The sequence below is a fragment of the Amblyraja radiata genome, chromosome 21 (genome assembly GCF_010909765.2).
Source record: "Amblyraja radiata isolate CabotCenter1 chromosome 21, sAmbRad1.1.pri, whole genome shotgun sequence".
In the NCBI taxonomy this organism is placed as follows: domain Eukaryota; kingdom Metazoa; phylum Chordata; class Chondrichthyes; order Rajiformes; family Rajidae; genus Amblyraja; species Amblyraja radiata.
The window spans coordinates 6,372,291-6,397,714 of NC_045976.1; the positions used below are offsets into that span (position 1 = coordinate 6,372,291).

General features: G+C 47.6%; 1 protein-coding gene across 1 annotated transcript in view; it reads right to left on the reverse strand.

Annotated features, from left to right (window-relative positions):
- The window catches only part of LOC116984965 (histidine ammonia-lyase-like), a 76,485-nt gene extending 56,376 nt beyond the window's left edge, over positions 1-20,109 (reverse strand). The window contains exons 1-8 of the mRNA XM_033039326.1: positions 20,089-20,109; positions 19,599-19,673; positions 19,037-19,109; positions 18,838-18,904; positions 18,126-18,163; positions 15,508-15,633; positions 14,561-14,700; positions 13,563-13,610 (exon numbers count right to left, since the gene is read on the reverse strand). Of these exons, the coding sequence (XP_032895217.1) occupies positions 13,563-13,610; positions 14,561-14,700; positions 15,508-15,633; positions 18,126-18,163; positions 18,838-18,904; positions 19,037-19,109; positions 19,599-19,673; positions 20,089-20,109 (588 nt within the window). The remainder of the gene's footprint in view (positions 1-13,562; positions 13,611-14,560; positions 14,701-15,507; positions 15,634-18,125; positions 18,164-18,837; positions 18,905-19,036; positions 19,110-19,598; positions 19,674-20,088) is intronic.
- Between the last annotated feature and the right edge of the window lie 5,315 nt (positions 20,110-25,424).

Genomic DNA, 25,424 nt, shown 5'->3' on the forward strand with positions numbered 1-25,424 from the left:
CGTGCCCGGGTGGTACTAGAGAGGGACTTTGCGGTGATCACGGGGGATTTCCGGGACCGCTGGGCACCGCGGGGGGTGGAATGTATCCTTAACAAGGAGTGTGAAATAGTTATTTAATATTCAGTATTTAAAAATATCTGTTTTACTTTGTATTATGGTGGTGGGTTTGTTTGTATTGTTTCGTATTGTACATATCATTTTTGTAAATAATTAATTACAATTATTTTTGGTTAAAAAAAAGTGTGACAGTCTCACAGTACAGTGTCACATTAGAATACACACACACACACACACACACACACACACACACACACACACACACACACACACACACACACACACACACACACACACACACACACACACACACACACACACACACACACACACACGTGTGACAGATAGTCTCACAGCATAGTGTCACGTTAGATTATACTCACACGAGTTTATCTGGGGCAATAACTGTCCGGGCAAACCTCCCAAAGCCCGTGTTTATTCCGTAAACAACTAGAAGGCAAAAATATTTGCAATTGCAAGGTGTTATTTGTGGGATAGACACATGCATTTCAAAGTTACATAATTTACCTGATATTATTTAAATTAATTTCAAACAGACTTTGAGATCAAATAAGATATGACCTTGCCCTTCCTTGACGATTCTTTCCACCAGGTCCCGTAATTTGTTGACCCTTCTTTCAACATCAGTGGCAAGCTGAAAGAAAAACCCACGGTGCATTATTCCGCCAGCCCGGGCAGCTGACAACCCAGCGGGATGAACATTGATTTCTCTAACTTCAAGTAACCCTTGCATTCCCTCTCTCTCCGGTCCCTCCCCCACCCTAGTCGTCCTGCTAGTTCCATTGTTCGCATCCTTGTATCCGTCTTGTTATCACCTCTTCCCCAGCCAACAATGGGCCATTGTGGGCTCTACCCTTCCTGAGGTCATCTGTCGCCAGCCCTGATTTGTGCTGGCCTTTCCTCGCCTCCAGTTCCACCTCCCCCCCATCCCCAGTTCCCCAGCTCCCCAGCTCCCGGGAAAAACCCTCACAGGTCACTGGGAGAACGTACAAACTACATACAGACAGCACAGGTAGGTAGGATGGAACACAGATCTCTGGTGCTGGAAGGCAGCAACTCTACCGCTGCGCCATCGTGCATCTGCCATCTACTTTGGAGCAGTTTTATGTCAATGCACAAGCCCATTCTGCACACTTACCTGCTGAGTATTTGAATGCATTCTGCATTTACTTATTAAGGAGTTGTAAGATTAAAATAACAGTTCATCAGTTGAGAGGTGGGAAAAAGTAAATCAATTTGTGAAACTGGACAGAAATCAACAAATGCTTTTATGCCAAAGCACATATAACCATATAACCATATAACAATTACAGCACGGAAACAGGCCATCTCGACCCTTCTAATCCGTGCCGAACACGTATTCTCCCCTAGTCCCATATACCTGCGCTCAGACCATAACCCTCCATTCCTTTCCCGTCCATATAACTATCCAATTTATTTTTAAATGATAAAAACGAACCTGCTTCCACCACCTTCACTGGAAGCTCATTCCACACAGCCACCACTCTCTGAGTAAAGAAGTTCCCCCTCATGTTACCCCTAAACTTCTGTCCCTTAATTCTCAAGTCATGTCCCCTTGTTTGAATCTTCCCTACTCTCAGTGGGAAAAGCTTATCCAGATCAACTCTGTCTATCCCTCTCATCATTTTAAAGACCTCTATCAAGTCCCCCCTTAACCTTCTGCGCTCCAAAGAATAAAGCCCTAACTTGTTCAACCTTTCTCTGTAACTTAGGTGTTGAAACCCAGGCAACATTCTAGTAAATCTCCTCTGTACTCTCTCTATTTTGTTGACATCCTTCCTATAATTAGGCGACCAAAAATTGTACACCATACTCCAGAATACATGATAGACAATAGACAATAAGGGCAGAAGTAGGCCATTCGGCCCTTCGAGCCAGCACCGCAATTCAATATGATCATGGCTGATCATCCACAATCAATACCCCGTTCCTACCTTCTCACCATATCCCCTGACTCCACTATCTTTAAGAGCTCTATCCAACTCTCTATTGAAAGCATCCAGAGAATTGGCCTCCGCTGCCTTCTGAGGCAGAGAATTCCACAGATTCACAACCCTCTGTGTGAAAAAGTTTTTCCTTATCTCTGTTCTAAATGGCTTGCCCCTTATTCTTAAATTGTGGCCCCTGGTTCTGGACTCCCTTCTGGACTCTCATCCTTCTAAATTCCAGAGTATACAAGCCAGCCACTCCATTCTCTCAGCATATGACAGTCCCGCCATCCCAGGAATTAATCTGGTGAACCTACCTCAATAGCAAGAATGTCCTTCCTAAAATTTGAAGACCAAAGCTGCACACAATACTCCACGTGTGGTCATAGAAACATAGCAACATAGAAAATAGGTGCAGGAGTTGGCCATTCGGCCCTTCAAGCCTGCACCGCCATTCAATATGATCATGGCTGATCATCCAACTCAGTATCCCGTACCTGCCTTCTCTCCATACCCCTGATCCCTTTAGCCACAAGGGCCACATCTAACTCCCTCTTAAATATAGCCAATGGACTGGCCTCAACTACCTTCTGTGGCAGAGAGTTCCAGAGATTCACCACTCTGTGTGAAAAATGTTTTTCTCATCTCGGTCCTAAAGGATTTCACCTCTATCCTTAAGCTGTGACCCCTTGTCCTGGACTTCCGCAACATCGGGAACAATCTTCCTGCGTCTAGCCTGTCCAACACCTTAAGAATTTTGTAAGTTTCTATAAGATCCCCTCTCAATCTCCTAAATTCTAGAGAGTATAAACCAAGTCTATCCAGTCTTTCTTCATAAGACAGTCCTGACATCCCAGGAATCAGTCTGGTGAACCTTCTCTGCACTCCCTCTATGGCAATAATGTCCTTCCTCAGATTTGGAGACCAAAACTGTACGCAATACTCCAGGTGTGGTCTCACCAAGACCCTGTACAACTGCAGTAGAACCTCCCTGCTCCTATACTTAAATCCTTTTGCTATGAAAGCTAACATACCATTCGCTTTCTTCACTGCCTGCTGCACCTGCATGCCCACTTTCAATGACTGGTGTACCATGACACCCAGGTCTCGTTGCATCTCCCGTTTTCCTAGTCGGCCACCATTTAGACAATAGTCTGCTTTCCTGTTTTTGCCACCAAAATGAATAACCTCACATTTATCCACATTATACTGCATCTGCCAAACATTTGCCCACTCACCCAGCCTATCCAAGTCACCTTGCAGTCTCCTTGCATCCTCCTCACAGCTAACACTGCCCCCCAGCTTAGTGTCATCCGCAAACTTGGAGATATTGCCTTCAATTCCCTCATCCAGATCATTAATATATATTGTAAATAGCTGGGGTCCTAGCACTGAGCCTTGCGGTACACCACTAGTCACTGCCTGCCATTGTGAAAAGGACCCGTTTACTCCTACTCTTTGCTTCCTGTTTGCCAGCCAGTTCTCTATCCACATCAATACTGAACCCCCAATGCCGTGTGCTTTAAGTTTGTAAACTAATCTCTTATGTGGGACCTTGTCAAAAGCCTTCTGGAAGTCCAGATACACCACATCCACTGCTTCTCCCCTATCCACGCTACTAGTTACATCCTCGAAAAATTCTATAAGATTCGTCAGACATGATTTACCTTTTGTAAATCCATGCTGACTTTGTCCAATGATTTCACCACTTTCCAAATGTGCTGCTATCCCATCTTTAATAACTGACTCTAGCAGTTTCCCCACTACCGATGTTAGACTAACTGGTCTTTAATTCCCCGTTTTCTCTCTCCCTCCCTTCTTAAAGGTTTAAGGTGAGGGGTGAAAGATGTAAGAGGAACCTGAGGGGTAACTTTTTCTACACAAAGGATGGTGAGTGTATGGAATGAACTATGGGAGGAATTAGATGAAGCAGGGACTATTGCAACGTTTAAGAGAAACGAGACTAAGTGGGACTCTTGTGGGTCCCAGTCACACGGGAGGCCTGGTCCCCCAACGCAACCTATTCCCCAACGTAATATTCCACCGCTCACCCATAGCCCCTAACTTGTGCAGGCGCGGCTCATTTCCCCTCATCCCCCAGCACTCCCTCCCCCTCCTCTTCATGTGTGGGAGGGGAGGAGGGGAGGGGGGGGGGAAGGGAAGTGTGATGTGAGGGGGAGGGGGTGTGTGCGGTGGGGGGGAGGATGGTGTGTGGGCGGGGGGGTGGGAGGTGTGTGTGGGCGGGGGGGATGGTGTGGGCAGGGGGAGGGGTGTGTGGGCGGGGGGGGGTTGTGGGGGGGGGGGGGGGTTGGGCGGGGGTGTGTGTGGGGGGGGTGTGTGTGTGGGGTGTGTGTGTGTGTGGGGGGGGGTGTGTGGGGGTGTGTGTGTGGGGGTGTGTGTGTGGGTTGTGTGTGTGTGGGGGTGTGTGTGTGGGGGATGGGGGGTGTGGGCGGGGTGTGTGGGCGGGGGTGTTGTGGGAGGGATGGGTGTGGGTGGATGGGTGTGTAGGCGGGGGGGGTGGGATTGTGGGGGGAGAGCGGTGTCTGGGCAGGGGGGAGAGAGCTGGCATCACGTGGGAGGGGGACAGGAGCCAGTGAGGGGGAGCAGATGAGTAGTGGCTGGAGCTGTGTGTGCGATGGGGACTCACAGCGGGCGCTGGTCACTGGTCGTTCTCCTCTGCCGGGATCAGACTCACCGCTTTCCATTCCCCTCACCGACTCTGCGCTGGGCTGGGCCGGGTCACTTCCGGTCCCTCTGAAATTGTGTCCGGTTGGAGACCTCCGCCAGCCATCCAGAGCCTCCCTCAGCTCCAGTAAATATGCGATGGTGCAGGAAGGGGCGGACCGTCCCGCGGAGTGACAGGTGAGACTAATCCGCGCAGCGCTGACTGGCAGGAGAGGAGATCGATCTGCCCACGCGCGATTTTTAAGATTTTTAAACCTCGCTAACTTTTATAATAGACCACCGATCGGAACGCAACTTGGTGCACTCGCAGCACGGGAGAACGGTGAGTGGGCTATCGCGCAAATAGAAAGACCGCGCAAACCGGAAGAGCACAAGATCAGCTTTTTGGAGTCGAGACCCTTCTTCAGACTGATGTCAGGGACAGCCTCTCAACCCGAACCTCCCTCTCCCCTGACATCAGTCTGAAGAAGGGTCTCGACCCGAAACGTCACCCATTCCTTCTCTCCAGAGATGCTGCCTGTCCCGCTGAGTTACTCCAGCATTTTGTGTCTATCTTCTGTACTGCTGGTTCATAGAAGGATACAGGGTTATCGGTAACACTGTTCATTTCAGTCACCAGAATATTCTTCACAAAAGCAAACGTGTCGTTTACCACCCCATGGACCTGCAACAGAGCATCGGCAGGTTAGGAGGTGTGTAACACGGAGTCATAGTCACTTGGTGACTTAAATATTCACATGGACTCCCCCACCTGCAAGCTCGCATCTGAATTCTCCTTTTTACTTGACAACTTCTCTCTCACTCAGCACGTCACCTTTCCCACCCATGACAAAGGTCACATCCTTGACCTGGTCTGCTCCACAAATCAACCGGTACTAGACCTCCATCCATGCCTCTTCCCCCTCTTTGATCATAAGCTTATATGGTTCACCATCCCTTTTCCTACACCTCGCCCCCGCTTCCTCCGAGAAATCACCTTCCGTAATCTAAAATCCATCGATCCCCACCATCTCTCTGACCTGCTCTCCACCACTCTCCCCCTGGACTCAACCCATATCTCACCTGATGATCTCACAAACCATCTCAACTCCACCTTGTCTACCTCCCTTAACACTATGGCCCCCCTCAAAACAAGAACCGTAACTTTCAACACATCTTCATCCTGGTACACACCTGCACTTCGTAAACTGAAACCGACTGGTCGCCGACTTGAACGACTCACAAAGAAATCATCTCTCACAGTCCACCTTGAAGCTTACAAACTCCACCTCACTGACTACAAAGATGCCCTCATTGCTGCAAAATCTGCCTACCTCTCCTCCATATTCACCGATCCCTGCCTAAACCACAGAACCCTCTTCTCCACAGTGGGAAACCTCCTCAAGCCTCGAGCAAACACTCTCCCTACCTCTACTCCGGTTCTCTGCAACTCATTCCTCCACTTTTTCGCTGATAAAATCAGCACCATCTATCAATCTTTATCCCCTGTACCCGACTCCCCAGCATCTACTCCACCACCTACCAAGGCCCCTCCTTTCAACATCTCCACTGACCTCCTTACCCCTCCTCCACACTGCTTCCTCTCCCAGATTGACCTGGTCACCCCTATTGAAATCTCCAAACGCATCAGCTCTTCCAAACCCACTACCTGCTCCCTCGACCCTCTGCCCACTCCCCTGCTGAAGTCCTGTCTCCCCGTTCTCTGCCCCTACCTCACTAATCTCTTCAACTCCTCATTGTCCCAAGGAATTGTTCCCTCCGCTTTCAAAACTGCTGCTGTTACACCAATCTTAAAGAAACCTGGTCTTGATCCCTCCTCTCTCATTAACTACTGCCCAATCTCAAACCTCCCCTTTCTTTCAAAAATCCTGGAGCGTATCGTTGCGTCGCAACTTCATTCCCACCTCCTTGCGTATAATCTACTTGAACCCCTCCAATCTGGCTTTCGCCCCCTCCATAGCACAGAAACTGCTCTCCTCAAAGTCCTCAACGACCTCCTCACCTCTGCTGACACTAGTTCCCTCAACATCCTCATCCTCCTCGACCTGAGCGCAGCCTTCGATACAGTGAACCATAACATCCTGCTCACCAGACTCAAAGACCTCGGCATTGAAGGCTCTGCACTCAGCTGGCTCCGTTCCTACCTTTCCAACAGATCCCACTTCATCTCTCTCCACAACCACACCTCTGCTACAGCCACAGTCACTCAAGGCATTCCCCAAGGCTCCGTACTCGGCCCCCTCCTCTTCATCATCTACATCCTCCCCCTTGGTCAGATACTCCGCCACTTCAACCTGGACTTCCACTGTTACGCTGATGACACCCAGATCTACCTCGGCACCAAATCCCCCCACAACCCCCCCCCCCCCTCTCCCATATCAACTCCTGTTTGTCAGCTATAAAAACCTGGATGCAACATAATTTCCTCAAACTCAACAGCGATAAGACAGAATTCCTCCTCATAGGCTCCAAAGCCACACTCAGCAAAATCAATAACCCCACTCTCACCATCGACGGCACCACTGTCTCCCATCTCCCCAGGCCCGCAACCATGGCGTGATCTTTGATTCCACCCTCTCCCTTGAGCCTCACATCCGCCATGTCATTAAAACATCCTTCTTTCAACTCCGCAACATCACCAAACTCAGACCCTCTCTCACACCTCCCGCTGCTGAAAGACTCATCCATGCCTTCATCTCCTCCCGACTGGACTATTGCAACTCACTTCTCCTTGGCATCAGCTCCACCTACATCAACCGACTCCAACTGGTCCAGAACGCAGCCGCCCGACTCATTACACACACCAAATCCTGGCATCACATCACTCCAGTCCTCAAACAACTTCACTGGCTTCCCATCTCCCACCGGATCACCTACAAAATCCTGATCCTCACCTACAAAGCCCTCCACCATCTGGCCCCCCCATATATCACTGACCTCCTCTCCCCCTACCAACCCTCACGGTCCCTCAGATCCACATCAGCCGGTCTCCTCTCCATCCACAAGTCCAACCTCCGCAGTTTTGGGGACAGAGCCTTCTCCAGGGCAGCTCCCAGGCTCTGGAACTCCCTCCCCCAACTGATTCGCAATTCTGTGTCCCTCACCATCTTTCAGTCCCGCCTCAAGACCCATCTCTTCACCTCTGCCTATCCTTAGCCCCACGTCCCCCTCCCTTTTCATCCGTGCATTAATTGCCTCATACTGTGTTTTGTATTGAATTCTGTCTTTACTTTGTGTACTAGTCATGTCTCTACTATTTATTTCATTCCCCTTACATGTTTTTCCTCTACCTGCTAAATTTTTGTAAGGTGTCCTTGAGACTCTTGAAAGGCGCCCATAAATAAAATGTATTATTATTATTATTATAGTGTAACACACTGTGGAAACAGGCCCTTCGGCCCAACTCCTCCATGCTGACCACATTGCCAAATGTTGTAAATGTACCCCCTGCTGCCACATCCTCTGGCAGCTCGTTCCATGTACCCACTGTGTAAAAAACCTGACCCTCAGAACCCCTTTCAATCTTTCCCACCTCACCTTAAACTTTTGTCTTTGGAGATATGGCGCGGAAACAGGCCCTTTGCCCACCGAGTCCTTGCTGACCAGCGATCACCTCATACACTAGCACTATGCTTTTCACTTGGGGTAATTTAGAATCTTATCAAAAGCAATTAATTAAACAATTAACTTATAAACCTGTACATCTCTGGAGTGTGGGAGGAAACCGGAGCACTCGGAGAAAACCCACAAGGTCAAGGGGAGAATGTACAAACTCTGTACAGACAGCACCCTTAGTCAGGATTGAACCCAGGTGTCTGGGGCTGTAAGGCAGCAACTCTACCGCTGCACCACCGTGCTGCCCCTGTTCCCTGTTCCCCGCATTTTTAGACAGCTCTACCCTGACAAAAATACTGTGACCATCCATCTTACCATTGCCTCTCATGATCATATAAACATCCCTCACCCTCTTTCACAGCATAGAACATAGAAGATAGGAAGTGCAGCACAGGAACAGGCCCTTCGGCCCATAATGTCCATGCTGAACATGATGCCAAGCTAAATTAATCTCCCCAGTCTGCACATGATCCATATCCCTCCATTCCCTGCAGGGAAACAAGCCCAACATCCAGTTTCACAACTCGAGCCTGCCAGTCCCAGCAACAATCTTTTGCACGCCACACTTTTCAGTTTTTTATTTGTAAAAAAATTTGAAAACCATGTATCATTTTTCTTCCACTTCACAATTATGCGCCACTTTGTGTTGGTCTATCACATAAAATCCCAATAAAATACATTTACGTTTGTGGTTGTAACGTGACAAAATGTGGAAAAGTTCAAGGGGTATGAATACTTTTGCACGCCACTGTATATATACACACACAAGTCGTAATGCAGCTTTATAAGACATTGCTTTGGATACATTTGGAGCATAGCGTGCAGTTCTTGGTCGCCCCAGTACAGGAAGAATGTGAAAACTGTGGAGAGGGTACAGAATGATGCCTGGATTAGACTGTTTCTGCTCGAGGGTGAGGTTGGACAGACTTGGATTGTTTTCTCTGCAATACTGGAGGTCGAGGGAAGAGCTGATAGATGTGTACAGAATCCAATCCAATCCAACTTTATTTGTTAAACACTTTAAGACAACCAATGTTGACCAAAGCGCTGTACAGAAGAAAAAAACAAGACATCATAAACAGACAACATAACAGAACATAACATAACAGCTCACATAAGGCGCATAAATCACATATGAAATACAACAATAAATCAAAAGACATAAAACATGAGTAAAAATAATAGCCATGCAATAAGCAATCAAAATAAGAAACCAATCAAGCAAATAAAGTCGACATCTTACTGGGTATCAAAGGCCACAGAGAAGAGATGGGTTTTAAGAAGAGATTTAAAAACAGACAGAGAAGAGGCCTGTTTAATGTGGAGAATGTACAGAATTATGAGAAGCATTGAGAGGGTAGACAGTCGGAACCATTTTCTCAGAGAGAGCATAGCTTTAAGATAGATGGGCAACGTTTAAAGGAGATGAAGATGATTTGGAGTATTGCTTGCAGTTCTGGTGGCCCCATTACAGGAAAGATGTGGAGGCTTTGGAGAGGGTGCAGAGGAGGTTTACCAGAATGATGCCTGGATTAGAGGGTTTTAGCTACAGGGGGAGGTTGGATAGACTTGAATTACTTTCTCTGGGACATCATGGAACGATTTGGAAATGTCTAACACTAGAGGGCGTAGCTATAAGGTGAGAGGGGGAATATTTAATGGAGATGTGTGGGGGCAAGTTTTTTACAGGGAGCGGTGCAGGCCTGGCATGTGTTGCCAAGGCTGGTGGTGAAGGTTGGTACCACAGTGGTGTTTAAGAGGCATTTAGATAGGCATATGGAAGTACAGGGAATAGAGGGATGTGGATCATGTGTAGGCAGATGCGATCAGTTTAACTTGACATCACGCTCAGCACCAACATTGTGGGCCGAAGGGCCCGTTCCTGAGCTGTACTGTTCTAGGTCCTATAGGATTGTCAGGGCAAGATTTTTACACAGAGTGTGGTGGGTGGCTGGAATGCACTGCTGGAAGTTGTGGAGGAGGCAGATACAATCGTGGCATTTAAGAGTTCATAAGTGATAGGGTCAGAATGAGGCATTTCGACAAATCAAGTCCACTCTGCCATTCAATCATGGCTGATCTATCTTTCCACATTCTCCTGCCTTCTCCCCATATCCCCCGACACCAGTACTAATCAAGAAACTATCTATCTCTGCCTTAAGGGCCTGTCCCACTTGGCGGTCATTTGCGTGTAAATTACGCGACATAATTTACGCGTCACGACACAGGGCGCGCGATGTGACACACACGTGATGAGCGCATGGTGCGCATTACGGCCGCATGGTGCCCGATGACATAGGCAGTGACGCGCGGCTGCGTGCGGCGTCGCAGGTTTTTGTGACGTACAAAATCTTGGCGCGCCGTCTGCGTGACGTGCAAATGACGGCCAAGTGGGACAAGCCCTTTAAAAAATATCCATTAACTTGGCCTCCGCATCCTTCTGTGTGACAGAAGAGACCTGGATAGGCGCATGGATGGATGTGCAGGGAATGGAGGCTTATGGATTTGTGCAGGCAGATAGGAGTTGGTCTTGGCATCATGTTCTGCACAGACATGTTGGGCTGTAGGGCATGTTCCTGTGCTGTACAGTTCTATGTTCTTTATATGTTCTATGTTGATCGTATTGCTCTCTGTTGCCCCATCAAAAGTAAAAGCAGTAGGTGAAACAAAAAACCCATGTAGGTCACGGGGAGAATGAACAAACACCGTACAGACAGCACCCGTAGTCAGGATTGAACCCGAGACTCTGGCGTTGTATGGCGGCAAATCTACTACCGCACCACTTTCACTCGCAATGTTTCAAGATCATACAGTATTTAATGCCTGTCAGTGCATTGAGGGCCATTTCATATTTCATGCCTTTTCGGTAATTAGAGCCGTTAACTCTCCTCGTTAGGATTGGGGCCTACGCGATTGAGTCTACGTGTAAAGAAGGCATTACAGAGGGTTGACGGTCAGTGAGAGAAGGAGCCTCGGGTTCTGCAGGACAGCCTGTGTGGGCTCCGCGCTGGTCACTCACCGCTGTCGAAGGCTCTGGTGGTGCCTTTGAGAACCTCCAGCGTGAGTGCGGCGATGATGTCCGCCTGGCGGGCGATGGCCACGGCTCGCTCCACTGCCTCAGCGCCCAGCGACGTGATCATCTGTGTCCCGTTGATCAGCGACAGCCCCTGGGCACCGAAGAGTTTGATGTAAAATCATAACAACATGCATTGGACATGCAGGTGGGAGGGGGAGGGGGGGGGGGGAGAACAAAGGAGGGCATATTGTAACTTTGTCCGTGCCCTTTATGTAGCGACTATTTGCATACCTTAGATACTCAAACAAAGAATTTCACTGTGACTTGTCACATATGACAATAAAGTAAAAGGTAGACAAAAGTGCTGGAGAAACTCTGCGGGTGCAGCAGCATCTATGGAGCGAAAGAAATAGGCAACGTTTCGGGAGGGCAGGGAGGGCAGGGAGCAGGAGTTGATGAAGTCAGTGACGGTGCTAGAGATAGTGGCCTGGTGCTGGTCTGTGGGGTCATGGTCCAGGGGTAAGTAGGAGGAGGTGTCCGAGTCCGAGTCCATAGATGCTGCTGCACCCGCTGAGTTTCTCCAGCACTTTTGTCTACCTTTTCTAGATCTTTATTCTTTCAATTTGCTTCAATCATTAAACAATGTTGTAAAATACAAGATGTAAATAATGGTTTAGTTGAGTTTCGTTTCTTTTTGATGCGAGATACAGCTTGGAAACAGGCCCTTCGACTGCAGAGTCCACATTAACCATCGATCGCCCATCCACATTAGTTCTAAGTAATCCAACTTTTAGTTTAGAGATACAGCTTGAGAACAGGCTGTTCCTCCTACAGGTAGACACAAAATGCAGGAGTAACTCAGTGGGACAGGCAGCATTTCTGGAGGGAAGGAATGGGTGACATTTCAGGTCGAGACTTAAGAAGGGACTCGACCCGAAACGTCACCCATTCCTTCTCTGCAGAGATTACTCCAGCATTTTGTGTCTACCTTCGATTTAAACCAGCATCTGCAGTTCGTTCCTGCACCTTTGTCCCACAGAGTCCATGCTGACCATTGATCACCCGTTCACACAGTTTCGTTGCTATCCCACTTTCTCATTCACTACCTAGACGCTAAGGACAATTTACAGAGGCCAATTAAGCTACAAACCTGCACATCTTTGGGATGTTGCAGGAAACCAGAGCACCCAGAGGAAACCCACGCAGTCACAGGGAGAAGGTGCAAATTCCACGCTGACCTCCACTGAGGTCAGTTCCGAACCCAGGTCCCAGGAGCTGTGAGGCAGCAGCTCGACCAAGCTGAGCCACTGTGCCACCCTTTACATAGATGTCTCTCAAGTTATATCCGTGAGTAAACAGCATTTCAAAGAAAAGTCACTGAAAATATAGATTTTTTTATAGATATAGTAACCAATTGTAATACTATGTACTGGCAATGTTTAAAAAACATGTGCGTTGATTAGTTCATAAAATCAAAGGTTCATATGCTATAGGAGCAGAATTAGGACATTCGACCCATCAAAATAGGGAGAGTACAGAGGAGATTTACTAGAATGTTGCCTGGGTTTCAGCAACTAAGTTACAGAGAAAGGTTGAACAAGCTAGGTCTTTATTCTTTGGAGCGCAGAAGGTTAAGGGGGGACTTGATAGAGGTCTTTAAAATGATGAGAGGGATAGACAGAATTGACGTGGATAAGCTTTTTCCATTGAGAGTAGGGAAGATTCAAACAAGAGGACATGATTTGAGAATTAAGGGACAGAAGTTTAGGGGTAACTTGAGGGGGAATTTCTTTACTCAGAGAGTGGTAGCTGTGTGGAATGAACTTCCAGTGGAAGTGGTGGGCAGGTTCGATTTTATAATTTAAAAATAAATTGGATAGGTATATGGACGGGAAAGGAATGGAGGGTTATGGTCTGAGTGCAGGTAGATGAGACGAGGGGAGAATAAGTATTCGGCACGGACTAGAAGGGCCGAGATGGCCTGTTTCCATGCTGTAATTGTTATATGGTTATATGGTTATAAGTCTACTCCACCATTCAATCATGGCTGATCTATCTTTCCCCTTCAACCCCAGTCTCCTGCCTTCTCCCCATAACCCCTGACACCCGTACTTAATCAAGAATCTATCAATCTCCATCTGAAAAATATCTATTGACAGCCTCCACAACCTTCTGTGACGGTTATTACACAAATTATCGGTAGAAGCCTGCTTTATTACCTCTTTAGGTTTCAGTGAAATCGGATGGAGCCCATGAGCTTGTAAAACCTGATGGTACAAGATAGAATCATTTTAACGGCAGTCTGTTCCATTATCCACATGTACTGAATCACAGTCTTGGAGGGTAAACCAAATGTATATAATCAAACTTCAAACCTCAGAGATTACTGAATCTCATGGTATCACCTAATATCACCGGATCACAAAACAACAAGGTATCACCAAAGGTACACAAAAATGCTGGAGAAACACAGCAGGTGCAGCAGCATAATGGAGCGAAGGAGATAGGCAATGTTTCGGAACCCAAGGGTTTCGGCCCGAAACGTTGCCTATCTCCTTCGCTCCATAGATGCTGCTGCACCCGCTGAGTTTCTCCAGCATTTTTGTCTACCTTCGATTTTCCAGCATCTGCAGTTCCTTCTTAAACACAAGGTATCACCAAATCTCATTGGATTCTCTGAGCACCATTTTTTTTCAAAAATAAACTTAATTCAGGATTTAAAAAAATGTATATATAAAACAATAACAGTGCAAAAAAACTCTTCATACATTCATAATGTCGATATATTCAATAGTATCGTACTCAGCCGTATTTGCATCTATTTTAGAGATACAGCGCAGAATCGTACACGAACACTATTCTACACACGAGGGACAATTTACTATTTTTGTACGTCTTTGGAGTGTGGGAGGAAACCGGAGCACCCGGAAACAAAACCCACGCAGGTCACGGGGAGAATGCAAAAACTCAGACAGCACCCATAGTCAGGATTGAACCTGGGTCTATGGTGCTGTGAGGCAGCATCTCTACCGCTGCGCCACCGTGCCATCCACATATCAGGGTTGTATCGTTGAACCATTGCGCAGATACTCGGAGTTATAGAACACTGCGTGTGGTCCAACACTGTACATTTGGCTTATGGTTTAAAATCTAGTTGCTAATCAAAGTGTACCCACAATACAGTAACTAGACGTCATAGAAAACCAAGAGAACTCACATCCTTAGCGTCAGCCCAGCCGCTTTTTGGCGACCACATTTTCCCTTCACCCATCAGTCCGAGGGCAAGGTGAGCCAGAGGAGCGAGATCTCCACTGGCCCCAACAGTTCCCTTCTCTGGCACAAAGGACAGGCAGGAAGCTGCAGAAAGCACAATAAAAGAGAGTAAAGGGCCTGTCCCACTTGGGCGTCATTTACGTTTCACGCAGATGGCGCGCAAAGGTTTTGTGAATTCCAAAATCCTGGGGCGCCGCTCGCGACCGCACGTCACTGCCTACGTCACCGCGCACCATGCGAGCGTAACGCGCACCATGCGCGCATCACATGCGTGTCACGACGCCCGCGTCGTGCATCGTGACGCGTAAATGACGTGCAAATGACACGCAAGTGGGACAGGCCCTTAAGATTACAGCCCAGCAAAACATAATCTACTCTGTTATATAAATATGAAGACAATGGGGCGGAATAGTGGCATTGTGATAGAGATGCTGTCTTACAGCGCCAGAGACCCGGGTTCGATCCTGACTACGGCGTTTGTACATTCTCCTCGTGACCTGCATGCATTTTCTCCGCGTGGTCTGGTTTCCTTCCACACTCCAAAGACGTACAGGTTTGTAGGTTAATTGGCTTCTCTAACTAGCCCCTAGCGTGTAGGATTGTGTTAGTGTACGGGGATCGCTGGTCGGTATGGCCTTGGTGTGCTGAAGGGCCTGTCTCCATGCTGTATCTCTAAAGTCTAAAGTAAAGTCTAAAGGATTTGTACGTTCTCTGGTTTCCTCCCACACTCCAAAGACGTACAGGTTTGTAGGTTAATTGGCTTCTGTAACTTGTCCCTAGTGTGTGTAGGGTAGTGCTAGTGTATGGGGTATTGGGAGGTCGCGGAAGGGCCTGTTGCCGTGCTGTATCTAAAGAAAAAGTTTCAAAGCAAAGTATAAAAGGCAACGTTACCATTGAAGGCCTGGATCATTTGGTTGAGGGTCTCCAAGGAGATTCCACTGTAACCCTTGGCGAGGACATTGATCCTGAGAGCCAGCAGCATCCGGCATCTCTCTGGAGAGAGGGGTTTGCCCACACCTGCAGAAGAAGCACTCGGCCACTTATCTACTGTTTCCCAGAGATGCCGGGGTTTACAGGAACGGGGTGGGTGTTGGGGGCTACAGAGGCAAGGAACCGGGCATGCGGAGGAGTGGGTTTAATTTAGTTTGGTTTGTTCTCACATGTACCTACGCACGGTGAAAGGCTTTTGTGGCGTGCTAACCAGTCAGTGGAAAGACAAAACATGATTACAGTAGATCCATTTACAGTGTCTGTAGGAGCAGAGATTTAAGAATGTGTGGAGCGATTGTAATACGCGATTGTACATCTGCTTCTGTGAATTCACGCAGATAGTCGCCTGTGTTGGGCGCCATCTTGGAAGCATGTTTGCGATTCGGAGGGGAGAGGGGCGGAGGATTCAAAGAGGACAGGGGTAAGGGTTAGGGAAGAAGGGACAGGGGTGTCCCTGTTGGAGGAGTTCATCGGGGAGGGGGGGGTCGGTGTTTTGGCTGCAAGGAGGTGGAGAGGAAGGATAGGGGAGTCCGGAGCGAAGGGCAAGGTTATGCAAGGTAGGGAGAGAGAGTTCAGAGGGGAGAGGTCGAGGTTCAAAGGGGAGGGGCCCATGGTTCTGAGGGGTGGGGGGGGGAGCAGGAGATAGGCTCGGAGTTTCAGAGTGGGGGGGAGGGGGAGCTCAGAAGGGAGAGGCTGGGGGTTCATGCCCAAAGTGGTGCATCTGGGCATTTGGGGAGGGGACCATGGGTTCTGGAGAAGGACCAGGAGTGTTTGATGGGTTGGGGCCGGGGCATCAGAGGGAGGGTTCGTGGTCACAGATGGGTGGTCTGGTGGTTTGGAGGAGGGGGGACAGGAGGAGAGGGGTTGGGGGTTTGGAGGAGTGGGGACAGGAGGAGAGAGGCTGGCGGCTTCAGATGGGAGAGGTGGGGGTTTCGTGAGGGAGGATCTGGGAGGTGGGGCATTTGAAGGGAAGAGGCCAGGGGTTTGGTCGGGAAGGGCCAGGTTTCTCGGTGAGTGAGTGAGGGTTCAGAGGGGAGACACGGGAGAAAGGATATGTTCAGAGGGGACGTAAATGATAGGAGAAAAATTAGGCCATTCGGCCCATCAAGTCTGCTCCGCCATTCAATCATGGCTGATCTAACTCTCCCTCCTCACCCCATTCTCCCCGTAACCCCTTACACCCGCACTAATCAAGAATCCATATCTCTGCCCTAAAAATATCCATTGACTTGGCCTCCACTGCCTTCTGTGAGAAAGAATTCCAGATTCATCTCCATCTGACTAAAGAAATTCCTCCTCATCTCCTTCCTTAAATTCTGAGGCTATGACCTCTAGTACTAGACTTTCTCACTAGTGGAAACATCCTCTCCACATCCACTCTATCCAATATGATAACCACTCAATGGTTATGTAGCGGTGGGCCGTGTGGCATTGGAGGAGAAAGCCTGTGGATACAGAGGGGTGGAACAGGTGGTTTTGGAGAAGAAGGCCCGGGTTTTAGAGGGTTGAGGTTGGCTTTTGCGGAGGGGGTAAATTGAAAGCTAATCCTTAGAAATAATATATAATCAGTGAGCAAATCTGAAAGGAGGCCCAGGGAGATGGGAGGAGTTGCTCTATTGCAAAGTAAACTTTGGGATAGAGTACACAGCAATTTGAGGCAGGATGTATGATCAGGCATTCCAGCAGAGATTTTTCTCATGTCAGAACTACTGTGTTCAGGGAGGTGTACAGAGATAGAATGCGTTCTTTCGGTTAAGGGCCTGTCCCACTGTAGGAGCCAATTCAAGAGTTCTCCCGAGTTTCCCCTGATTCAAACTCGGAGAATTACGGTAATAGCCGCTCGTAGGTACTCGGGGCTCTCGTGGACATTTTTCAACATGTTGAAAAATCTTCTTGAGTCTTCACGAGCTTACCGCGTTTCCCGAGTACCTGCCGTTAGCGTTACGAGCCACTAAGAGGCGTCCCGAGCTCCGACGTACCCGCTATGTACATTCTACGTGCTTACCATGAGTTTGATTTTTTCTAAAACTCGGGTGAGCTCTTGAATTACCTCATACAGTGGGACAGGCCCTTAATAGAGTCATAGAGTCATTCAACGTGGAAACAGGCCCTTCAGCCCAACTTGCCTACGTCGCCCAACATGTCCCATCTATCGGTGTCAGGGTGTATGGGGAGAAGGCAGGAGTGGGGTTGAGAGGGAAAGATAGATCAGCCATGATTGAATGGCAGAGTAGATTTGATAATTACTATCGATCCATTTACAGTGTCTAAAGGAGTAGCGATTTAACAGTGTGGAGCTATTGTAATACGTGATTGTAGACCTGCTTCTGTGACTTGCGCGCAAACAGTCGCACGGGTCGGGCGCCATCTTGGAAGCAAGTTTGCAATTCGGAGGGGAGAAGGGCGGAGGATTCGAAGAGAAAGGGGGAAATGGGGAAAGGGGGAAAAAGGGAGAAATGGCCTAATTCTGCTCCTATGACCTGTGAACATAAAATAGCAAAAGGCATTCTTTCACATACCTACAGCAGTGGAGTGTATAATATTCTCCTGGAGCTCCCTGTATAAAGAAAGCAGCAAGTCAGGAAGAGTGTGACAGATAGTCACAGTGTAGTGTCACAGTACAATATACTCACACAAGTGTGACACAGTTTGCTCCTGTTCCAATACCTAAAGGAGCTGCTCCTTGCCTTTTGGCTGCACTTCACACCCACCATCCTCATCTTTGGACACCCTGTGCGTAGGGGAGAGTGTAGGGGTGAAGATGTCCTGGTCGGGTTGCTCCTGGGCCTGGCCAAGCTGGCCATCCGCGAGTCACGGCGCCAGGCGGTGGAGGGCTCTACCCAAGCGAGCTGCCCAGCCCCTTTTCCGGGGTTACGTCCGTGCCCGGGTGGTACTAGAGAGGGACTTTGCGGTGATCACGGGGGATTTCCGGGACCGCTGGGCACCGCGGGGGGTGGAATGTATCCTTAACAAGGAGTGTAAAATAGTTATTTAATATTCAGTATTTAAAAATATCTGTTTTACTTTGTATTGTGGTGGTGGGTTTGTTTGTATTGTACATATCATTTTTGTAAATAATTCATTACAATTATTTTTGGTTAAAAAAAAGTGTGACAGTCGTACAGTGTCACATTAGAACACACACACACACGCACACACGCACACACGCACACACACACACACGTGTGACAGATAGTCTCACAGTACAGTGTCACGTTAGATTATACTCACACGAGTTTATCTGGGGCAATAACTGTCCGGGCAAACCTCCCAAAGCCCGTGTTTATTCCGTAAACAACTAGAAGGCAAAAATATTTGCGATTGCAAGGTGTTATTTGTGGGATAGACACATGCATTTCAAAGTTACATAATTTACTTGATATTATTTAAATTAATTTCAAACAGACTTTGAGATCAAATATGATATGACCTTGCCCTTCCTTGACGATTCTTTCCACCAGGTCCCGTGATTTGTTGACCCTTCTTTCAACATCAGTGGCAAGCTGAAAGAAAAACCCACGGTGCATTATTCCGCCAGCCCGGACAGCTGACAACCCAGCGGGATGAACATTGATTTCTCTAACTTCAAGTAACCCTTGCATTCCCTCTCTCTCCGGTCCCTCCCCCACCCTAGTCGTCCTGCTAGTTCCATTGTTCGCATCCTTGTACCCGTCTTGTTATCACCTCTTCCCCAGCCAACAATGGGCCATTGTGGGCTCTACCCTTCCTGAGGTCCTCTGTCGCCAGCCCTGATTTGTTCTGGCCTTTCCTCGCCTCCAGTTCCACCACCCCCCCATCCCCAGCTCCCCAGCTCCCCTCCCCCCCCACCTAGCTCCCCTCTCCCCCATCCCCAGCTCCCCTCCCCCTCTCAAAACGTCACCTATTTTCTTTTCTCCAGAGATGCTGCCTGACCCGTTGAGTTACTCCAGCACTTTGTGTCTATTTTGTGTAACACATTTAAGTATCACTTGAAGTGACAGTCAATGTCTCACCTTGATTTTGTAGGTCCCCTTGCCAAGCTGGACAAGTTGTTGTGTCGTTAAGCTACTTCCATCCAAGTAAATGGACTGAATAGGGAGGAATAAGCAAAATCACTCAAAAAAAATCTATAGACCACCGCAGATTTAATTTAGTTCAGTTTAGAGACACAATGCAGAATGCCAACCGAGTCTGCGCCGACCAGCGATTCCCATACATTAATACTATCCTACACACCAGGGTCAATTTACAATTTTTACCGAAGCCAATTAGACTACAAACCTGTACGTCTTTGGTGAGTGGGAGGAAACCGGAGCTCCCGGGGAAAACCCTCACAGGTCACTGGGAGAACGTACAAACTACATACAGACAGCACAGGTAGGTAGGATGGAACACAGATCTCTGGTGCTGGAAGGCAGCAACTCTACCGCTGCGCCATCGTGCATCTGCCATCTACTTTGGAGCAGTTTTATGTCAATGCACAAGCCCATTCTGCACACTTACCTGCTGAGTATTTGAATGCATTCTGCATTTACTTATTAAGGAGTTGTAAGATTAAAATAACAGTTCATCAGTTGAGAGGTGGGAAAAAGTAAATCAATTTGTGAAACTGGACAGAAATCAACAAATGCTTTTATGCCAAAGCACATGATAGACAATAGACAATAAGGGCAGAAGTAGGCCATTCGGCCCTTCGAGCCAGCACCGCCATTCAATATGATCATGGCTGATCATCCACAATCAATACCCTGTTCCTACCTTCTCACCATATCCCCTGACTCCACTATCTTTAAGAGCTCTATCCAACTCTCTCTTGAAAGCATCCAGAGAATTGGCCTCCGCTGCCTTCTGAGGCAGAGAATTCCACAGATTCACAACCCTCTGTGTGAAAAAGTTTTTCCTTATCTCTGTTCTAAATGGCTTGCCCCTTATTCTTAAATTGTGGCCCCTGGTTCTGGACTCCCTTCTGGACTCTCATCCTTCTAAATTCCAGAGTATACAAGCCAGCCACTCCATTCTCTCAGTATATGACAGTCCCGCCATCCCAGGAATTAATCTGGTGAACCTACCTCAATAGCAAGAATGTCCTTCCTAAAATTTGAAGACCAAAGCTGCACACAATACTCCACGTGTGGTCATAGAAACATAGCAACATAGAAAATAGGTGCAGGAGTTGGCCATTCGGCTCTTCAAGCCTGCACCGCCATTCAATATGATCATGGCTGATCATCCAACTCAGTATCCCATAGCTGCCTTCTCTCCATACCCCCTGATCCCTTTAGCCACAAGGGCCACATCTAACTCCCTCTTAAATATAGCCAATGGACTGGCCTCAACTACCTTCTGTGGCAGAGAGTTCCAGAGATTCACCACTCTCTGTGTGAAAAATGTTTTTCTCATCTCGGTCCTAAAGGATTTCCCCTCTATCCTTACTCTGTGACCCCTTGTCCTGGACTTCCGCAACATCGGGAACAATCTTCCTGCGTCTAGCCTGTCCAACCCCTTAAGAATTTTGTAAGTTTCTATAAGATCCCCCCTCAATCTCCTAAATTCCAGCGAGTACAAGCCGAGTCTATCCAGTCTTTCTTCATATGAAAGTCCTGACATCCCAGGAATCAGTCTGGTGAACATTCTCTGCACTCCCTCTATGGCAATAATGTTCTTCCTCAGATTTGGAGACCAAAACTGTATGCAATACTCCAGGTGTGGTCTCACCAAAACCCTGTACAACTGCAGTAGAACCTCCCTGCTCCTATACTCAAATCCTTTTGCTATGAATGCTAACATACCATTCACTTTCTTCACTGCCTGCTGCACCTGCATGATTTATCCACATTAAACTGCATCTGCCACGCATCTGCCCGCTCACCCAACCTGTCCAAGTCACCCTGCATCCTCATAGCATCCTTCTCACAGTTCACACTGCCACCCAGCTTTGTGACATCTGCAAATTTGTTATGATACTTTTAATCTCGTCATTTAATTCATTAATGTATATTGTAAATAGCTGCGGTCCCAGCACCGAGCCTTGCGATACCCCACTAGTCACCACCTGCCATTCTGAAAGGGACCCGTTAATCCCTTCTCTTTCTTTCCTGTCTGCCGACCAATTTCCTATCCGTCAGTATCCTAGCCCCAATACCATGTGCTCTAATTTTGCCCACTAATCTCCGATGTGGGACATCAAATGCTTTCTGTCCAGGCACACGACATCCACTGGCTCTCCCTTGTCCTTTTTCCTGGTTACATCCTCAGAAAATTCTAGAAGATTAGTTACGCATGATTTCCCCTTCGTAAATCCATGCTGACTCAGACCGATCCTGTTACTGATATCACATTTAGGAAGAGTTTCAATCAGCTGCCATGGGAAATGAGTCAAGAATTTTCCCAGGTGACTTAAAGCTATGTTGTAGCAGGGACATGGTACTGAAGTGTGAGCTTTCATTTATCATTCAGCTTGAATGATAAATGAACTACGAGCTCAGCCCCCTGCTCCACTCACTCTGTACCCATGACTGTGTCGCCGGATATAGTGCGAACTCCATCACCAAGTTTGCCGATGACACCACTGTTGTAGGAAGAATTACAGATGCGATGAGTCAGAGTATAGAAGTGAGATCGACCGATTGACCAAATGGTGCCAGCACAATAACCTGGCTCTCAATAGCAATAAAACCAACGGACTGATTGTGGACTTTGGAAGAGGAAGGATGAGGACCCACAATCCTGGAGTGTCAAAAACTTCAAATTCCTGGGCATACATATTTCCAAAGATCTGTCCTGGTCCCAGCACATCGATGCAATTATAAAGAAAGCAGCCTCTACTTCCTGAGAAGATTACGGAGATTCGGTATGTCGAAGAGGATTCTCTTGAACTTCTGCAGGTGTACAGTAGAGAGCTTGCTGACCGGTTGCATCGTGGCCTGGTTCAGCAACTTGAACGTCCAAGAGCGGAAAAGACTGCAAAATGGTGTGACCACTGCCCAGTCCATCACCGGCTCTCCACCATCAAAGGGATCTATCGAAGTTGCTGCCTCAAAAAGGCAGCCAGCATCATCAGACCCACACCATCCTGGCCACACTCTCATGTCACCATTGCCATTGGGAAGAAGGTACAGGAGCCTGAAAACTGTAACGTCCAGGTTCAGGAACAGCTTCTTCCCAACAACCATCAAGCTATTAAACGCCACAACCTCAAATAAGCTCTGAACTGCAACAGACTATTATTATTATTATTATTATTGCACTATTATTGTTTGTTTTTTGAATATGTGTGTATGTGTGTGTATTTATATATGTATGTGTGTGTGTGTGTGTGTGAGTATGTGTGTATATATGCAGAGAACGTTGATTTTTTCTCTCGTTTATCATATTGTTTACAGTGTAGTATGTTTACATATTCTGTTGTGCTGCAGCAAGTAAGGATTTCATTGTTCTATCTGGGACACACATTGGCTGGATTTAAGAGGGAGTTAGATGTGGTCCTTGTGTCTAAAGGGATCAGGGGGTATGGAGAGAAGGCAGGTATGGGATATTGATTTGGATGATCAGCCATGATCATATTGAATGGCGGTGCAGGCTCGAAGGGCCGAATGGCCTACTCCTGCACCTATTTTCTATGTCTCTATGTTTCTAGTGGGAAAGTCTAGGACCAGAAGCCATAGTCTCAGAATAAAAGGACGTACTATTAGTCTGAAGAAACGTCACCCATTCCTTCTTTCCAAAGATGCTGCCTGTGCCGCTGAGCAACTGCATTGTGTATCTGCCAGCAGTATACAGTTGGACTGGACACATTTATCCAATTACTTTTAAAGATTGTGTCTATTTCAATACCATATTTTTCTTATGTTTCGAGTTCGAGTTTAGTTTTTGTCACGTGTGCCGAGGTACAGTGAAAAGCTGTTTGTTGCGTGCTGACGAGTCAGCAGAAAGACAAGACATGATTACTATCGAACCATCCACAGTGTGCAGATACATGATACAGGGAAATAACATGAATAATGCTGAGTGCAAGATAAAGTCCAATCAGAGATAGTCAAACAGCAGCATGATATTTTTGCAAATAAACTCACTGCCGGAGACCCGGGTTCACAAATTCACAAGTTATAGAAGTTGAATTAGACCATTCAGCCCATCGAGTCTACTCCGTCATTCAATCATGGCTGATCTCTGACTCCTAATCCCATTTTCCTGCCTCCTCCCCATAACCCTTGACACCCGTTCTAATTAAGAATTTGTCTATCTCTTAAAATATCCACTGACTTGGCCTCCACAGCCCTCTGTGGCAATGCTCCACAGATTAACTACCCTCTGACTAAAAACATTCCCCCTCACCCCCTTTCTAAAAGAGTGCCCTTTATTTCTGAGGCCATGACCTCAGTCCTAGACTCTTCCACCAGTGGAAACATCCTTTCCACATCCACTCTATCTCTGCCATTCATTATTCTGTCTTCTTGCGTACAGCGTGCACAGCCTAAAGTTGATTATTCTGCCATTTTCATTGAGGTCCCCCCTCATTCTTCTAAACTCCAGCGAATAGAGGCCCAGTGCTGTCAAACGCTCATCATATGCTAACCCACTAATTGCTGGGATCATTCTTGTTAGCCTCCTCTGGACCCTCTCCAGAGCCAGCACATCCTTCCTCAGATACAGGGCCCAAAATGACTCATAGTACTCCAAATGTGGCCTGACCAGTGCCTTATAGAGTCTCAGCATTCCATCCCTGTTGCTCTATAGGGGTTCAATCCTGCCAGTGTGGAGTTTGCATGTTCTCCCTGTGGCTGCATGGGCTTCCCCCAGGTGCTCCAACTTCCCAACTGGAACAAGGGCTGCTGATAAAAACGGGACTGGTGCTTTCTTCAATTATTTAAATGTCTGCGATGGTTTTTGAGTGTGATGTGCATTTAACTTTTTTTATTGCTTTTAATTCCTTTAACAATATTTGTTACTTTATTGATATTTCCTTAACATTACGGTTGACATGTTAAAAGCATTCTCATTCAATCACAAAGACAGCCCGGAGAGTCTGTGATTAGTTTAGAGACACAGTGCAGAAACCTTCAGCCCATCGAGTCCGTGCTGAGCACACTGGGTTTTTTTTACCATCCTCGCACACTGTGGTGGGGCCTCAGTGGCTGATAGCCATTATAGAGCCACAGGGAACAGAAACAGGCCCTTCGGCCCAACTCATCCGTGCCGACCCAGATCACCCATCTATGCTAGTTGCATTTGCCTGTGTTTTGCCCAAATCCCAGCAAATCTTTCCCAACCTTTCCTATCCATGTAGCTGTCCAAGTGCCTTATGCATGTTGTTGTTGTACCTACCTCAACTACTGCCTCTGGCTAACCCAACTAGTGGGAGTTTTGCTCTAATGTCCCAGCATCAACCCTCGGTTATGTGAAGGCAGCAGGCTGCCTGCATTGAGAGGGCCCCTGTGCATTGGGCTACATTGGCACTTAGCCCAATGTAGAGGGAGCAAGTACTTCATACACAGCTAGGCAGCTGGCCTCCTGCCCAAGGCAACATGGACCCTGGCTCCTGGACTCCCCATATAGATGCATTGGTCAAGGAAATACACCAACTAGCACTAGTTCCACCAGCAACCTGTCCAGGGCCACCCATATTGAAGCAATGGCTAAGAAAGCACACCAATGCTTCTACTTCCACCAATGGGTACTGATTATGGATGATCAGCCATGATCACGTTGAATGGCGGTGCTGGCTCGAAGGGCCGAATGGCCTACTCCTGCACCTATTGTCTATTGTCTATAGCAACCTGTCCAGGGCTGCCCATCTCAAAGTAATGGCCAAGAAAGCACACCAACAACACCTCTACTTC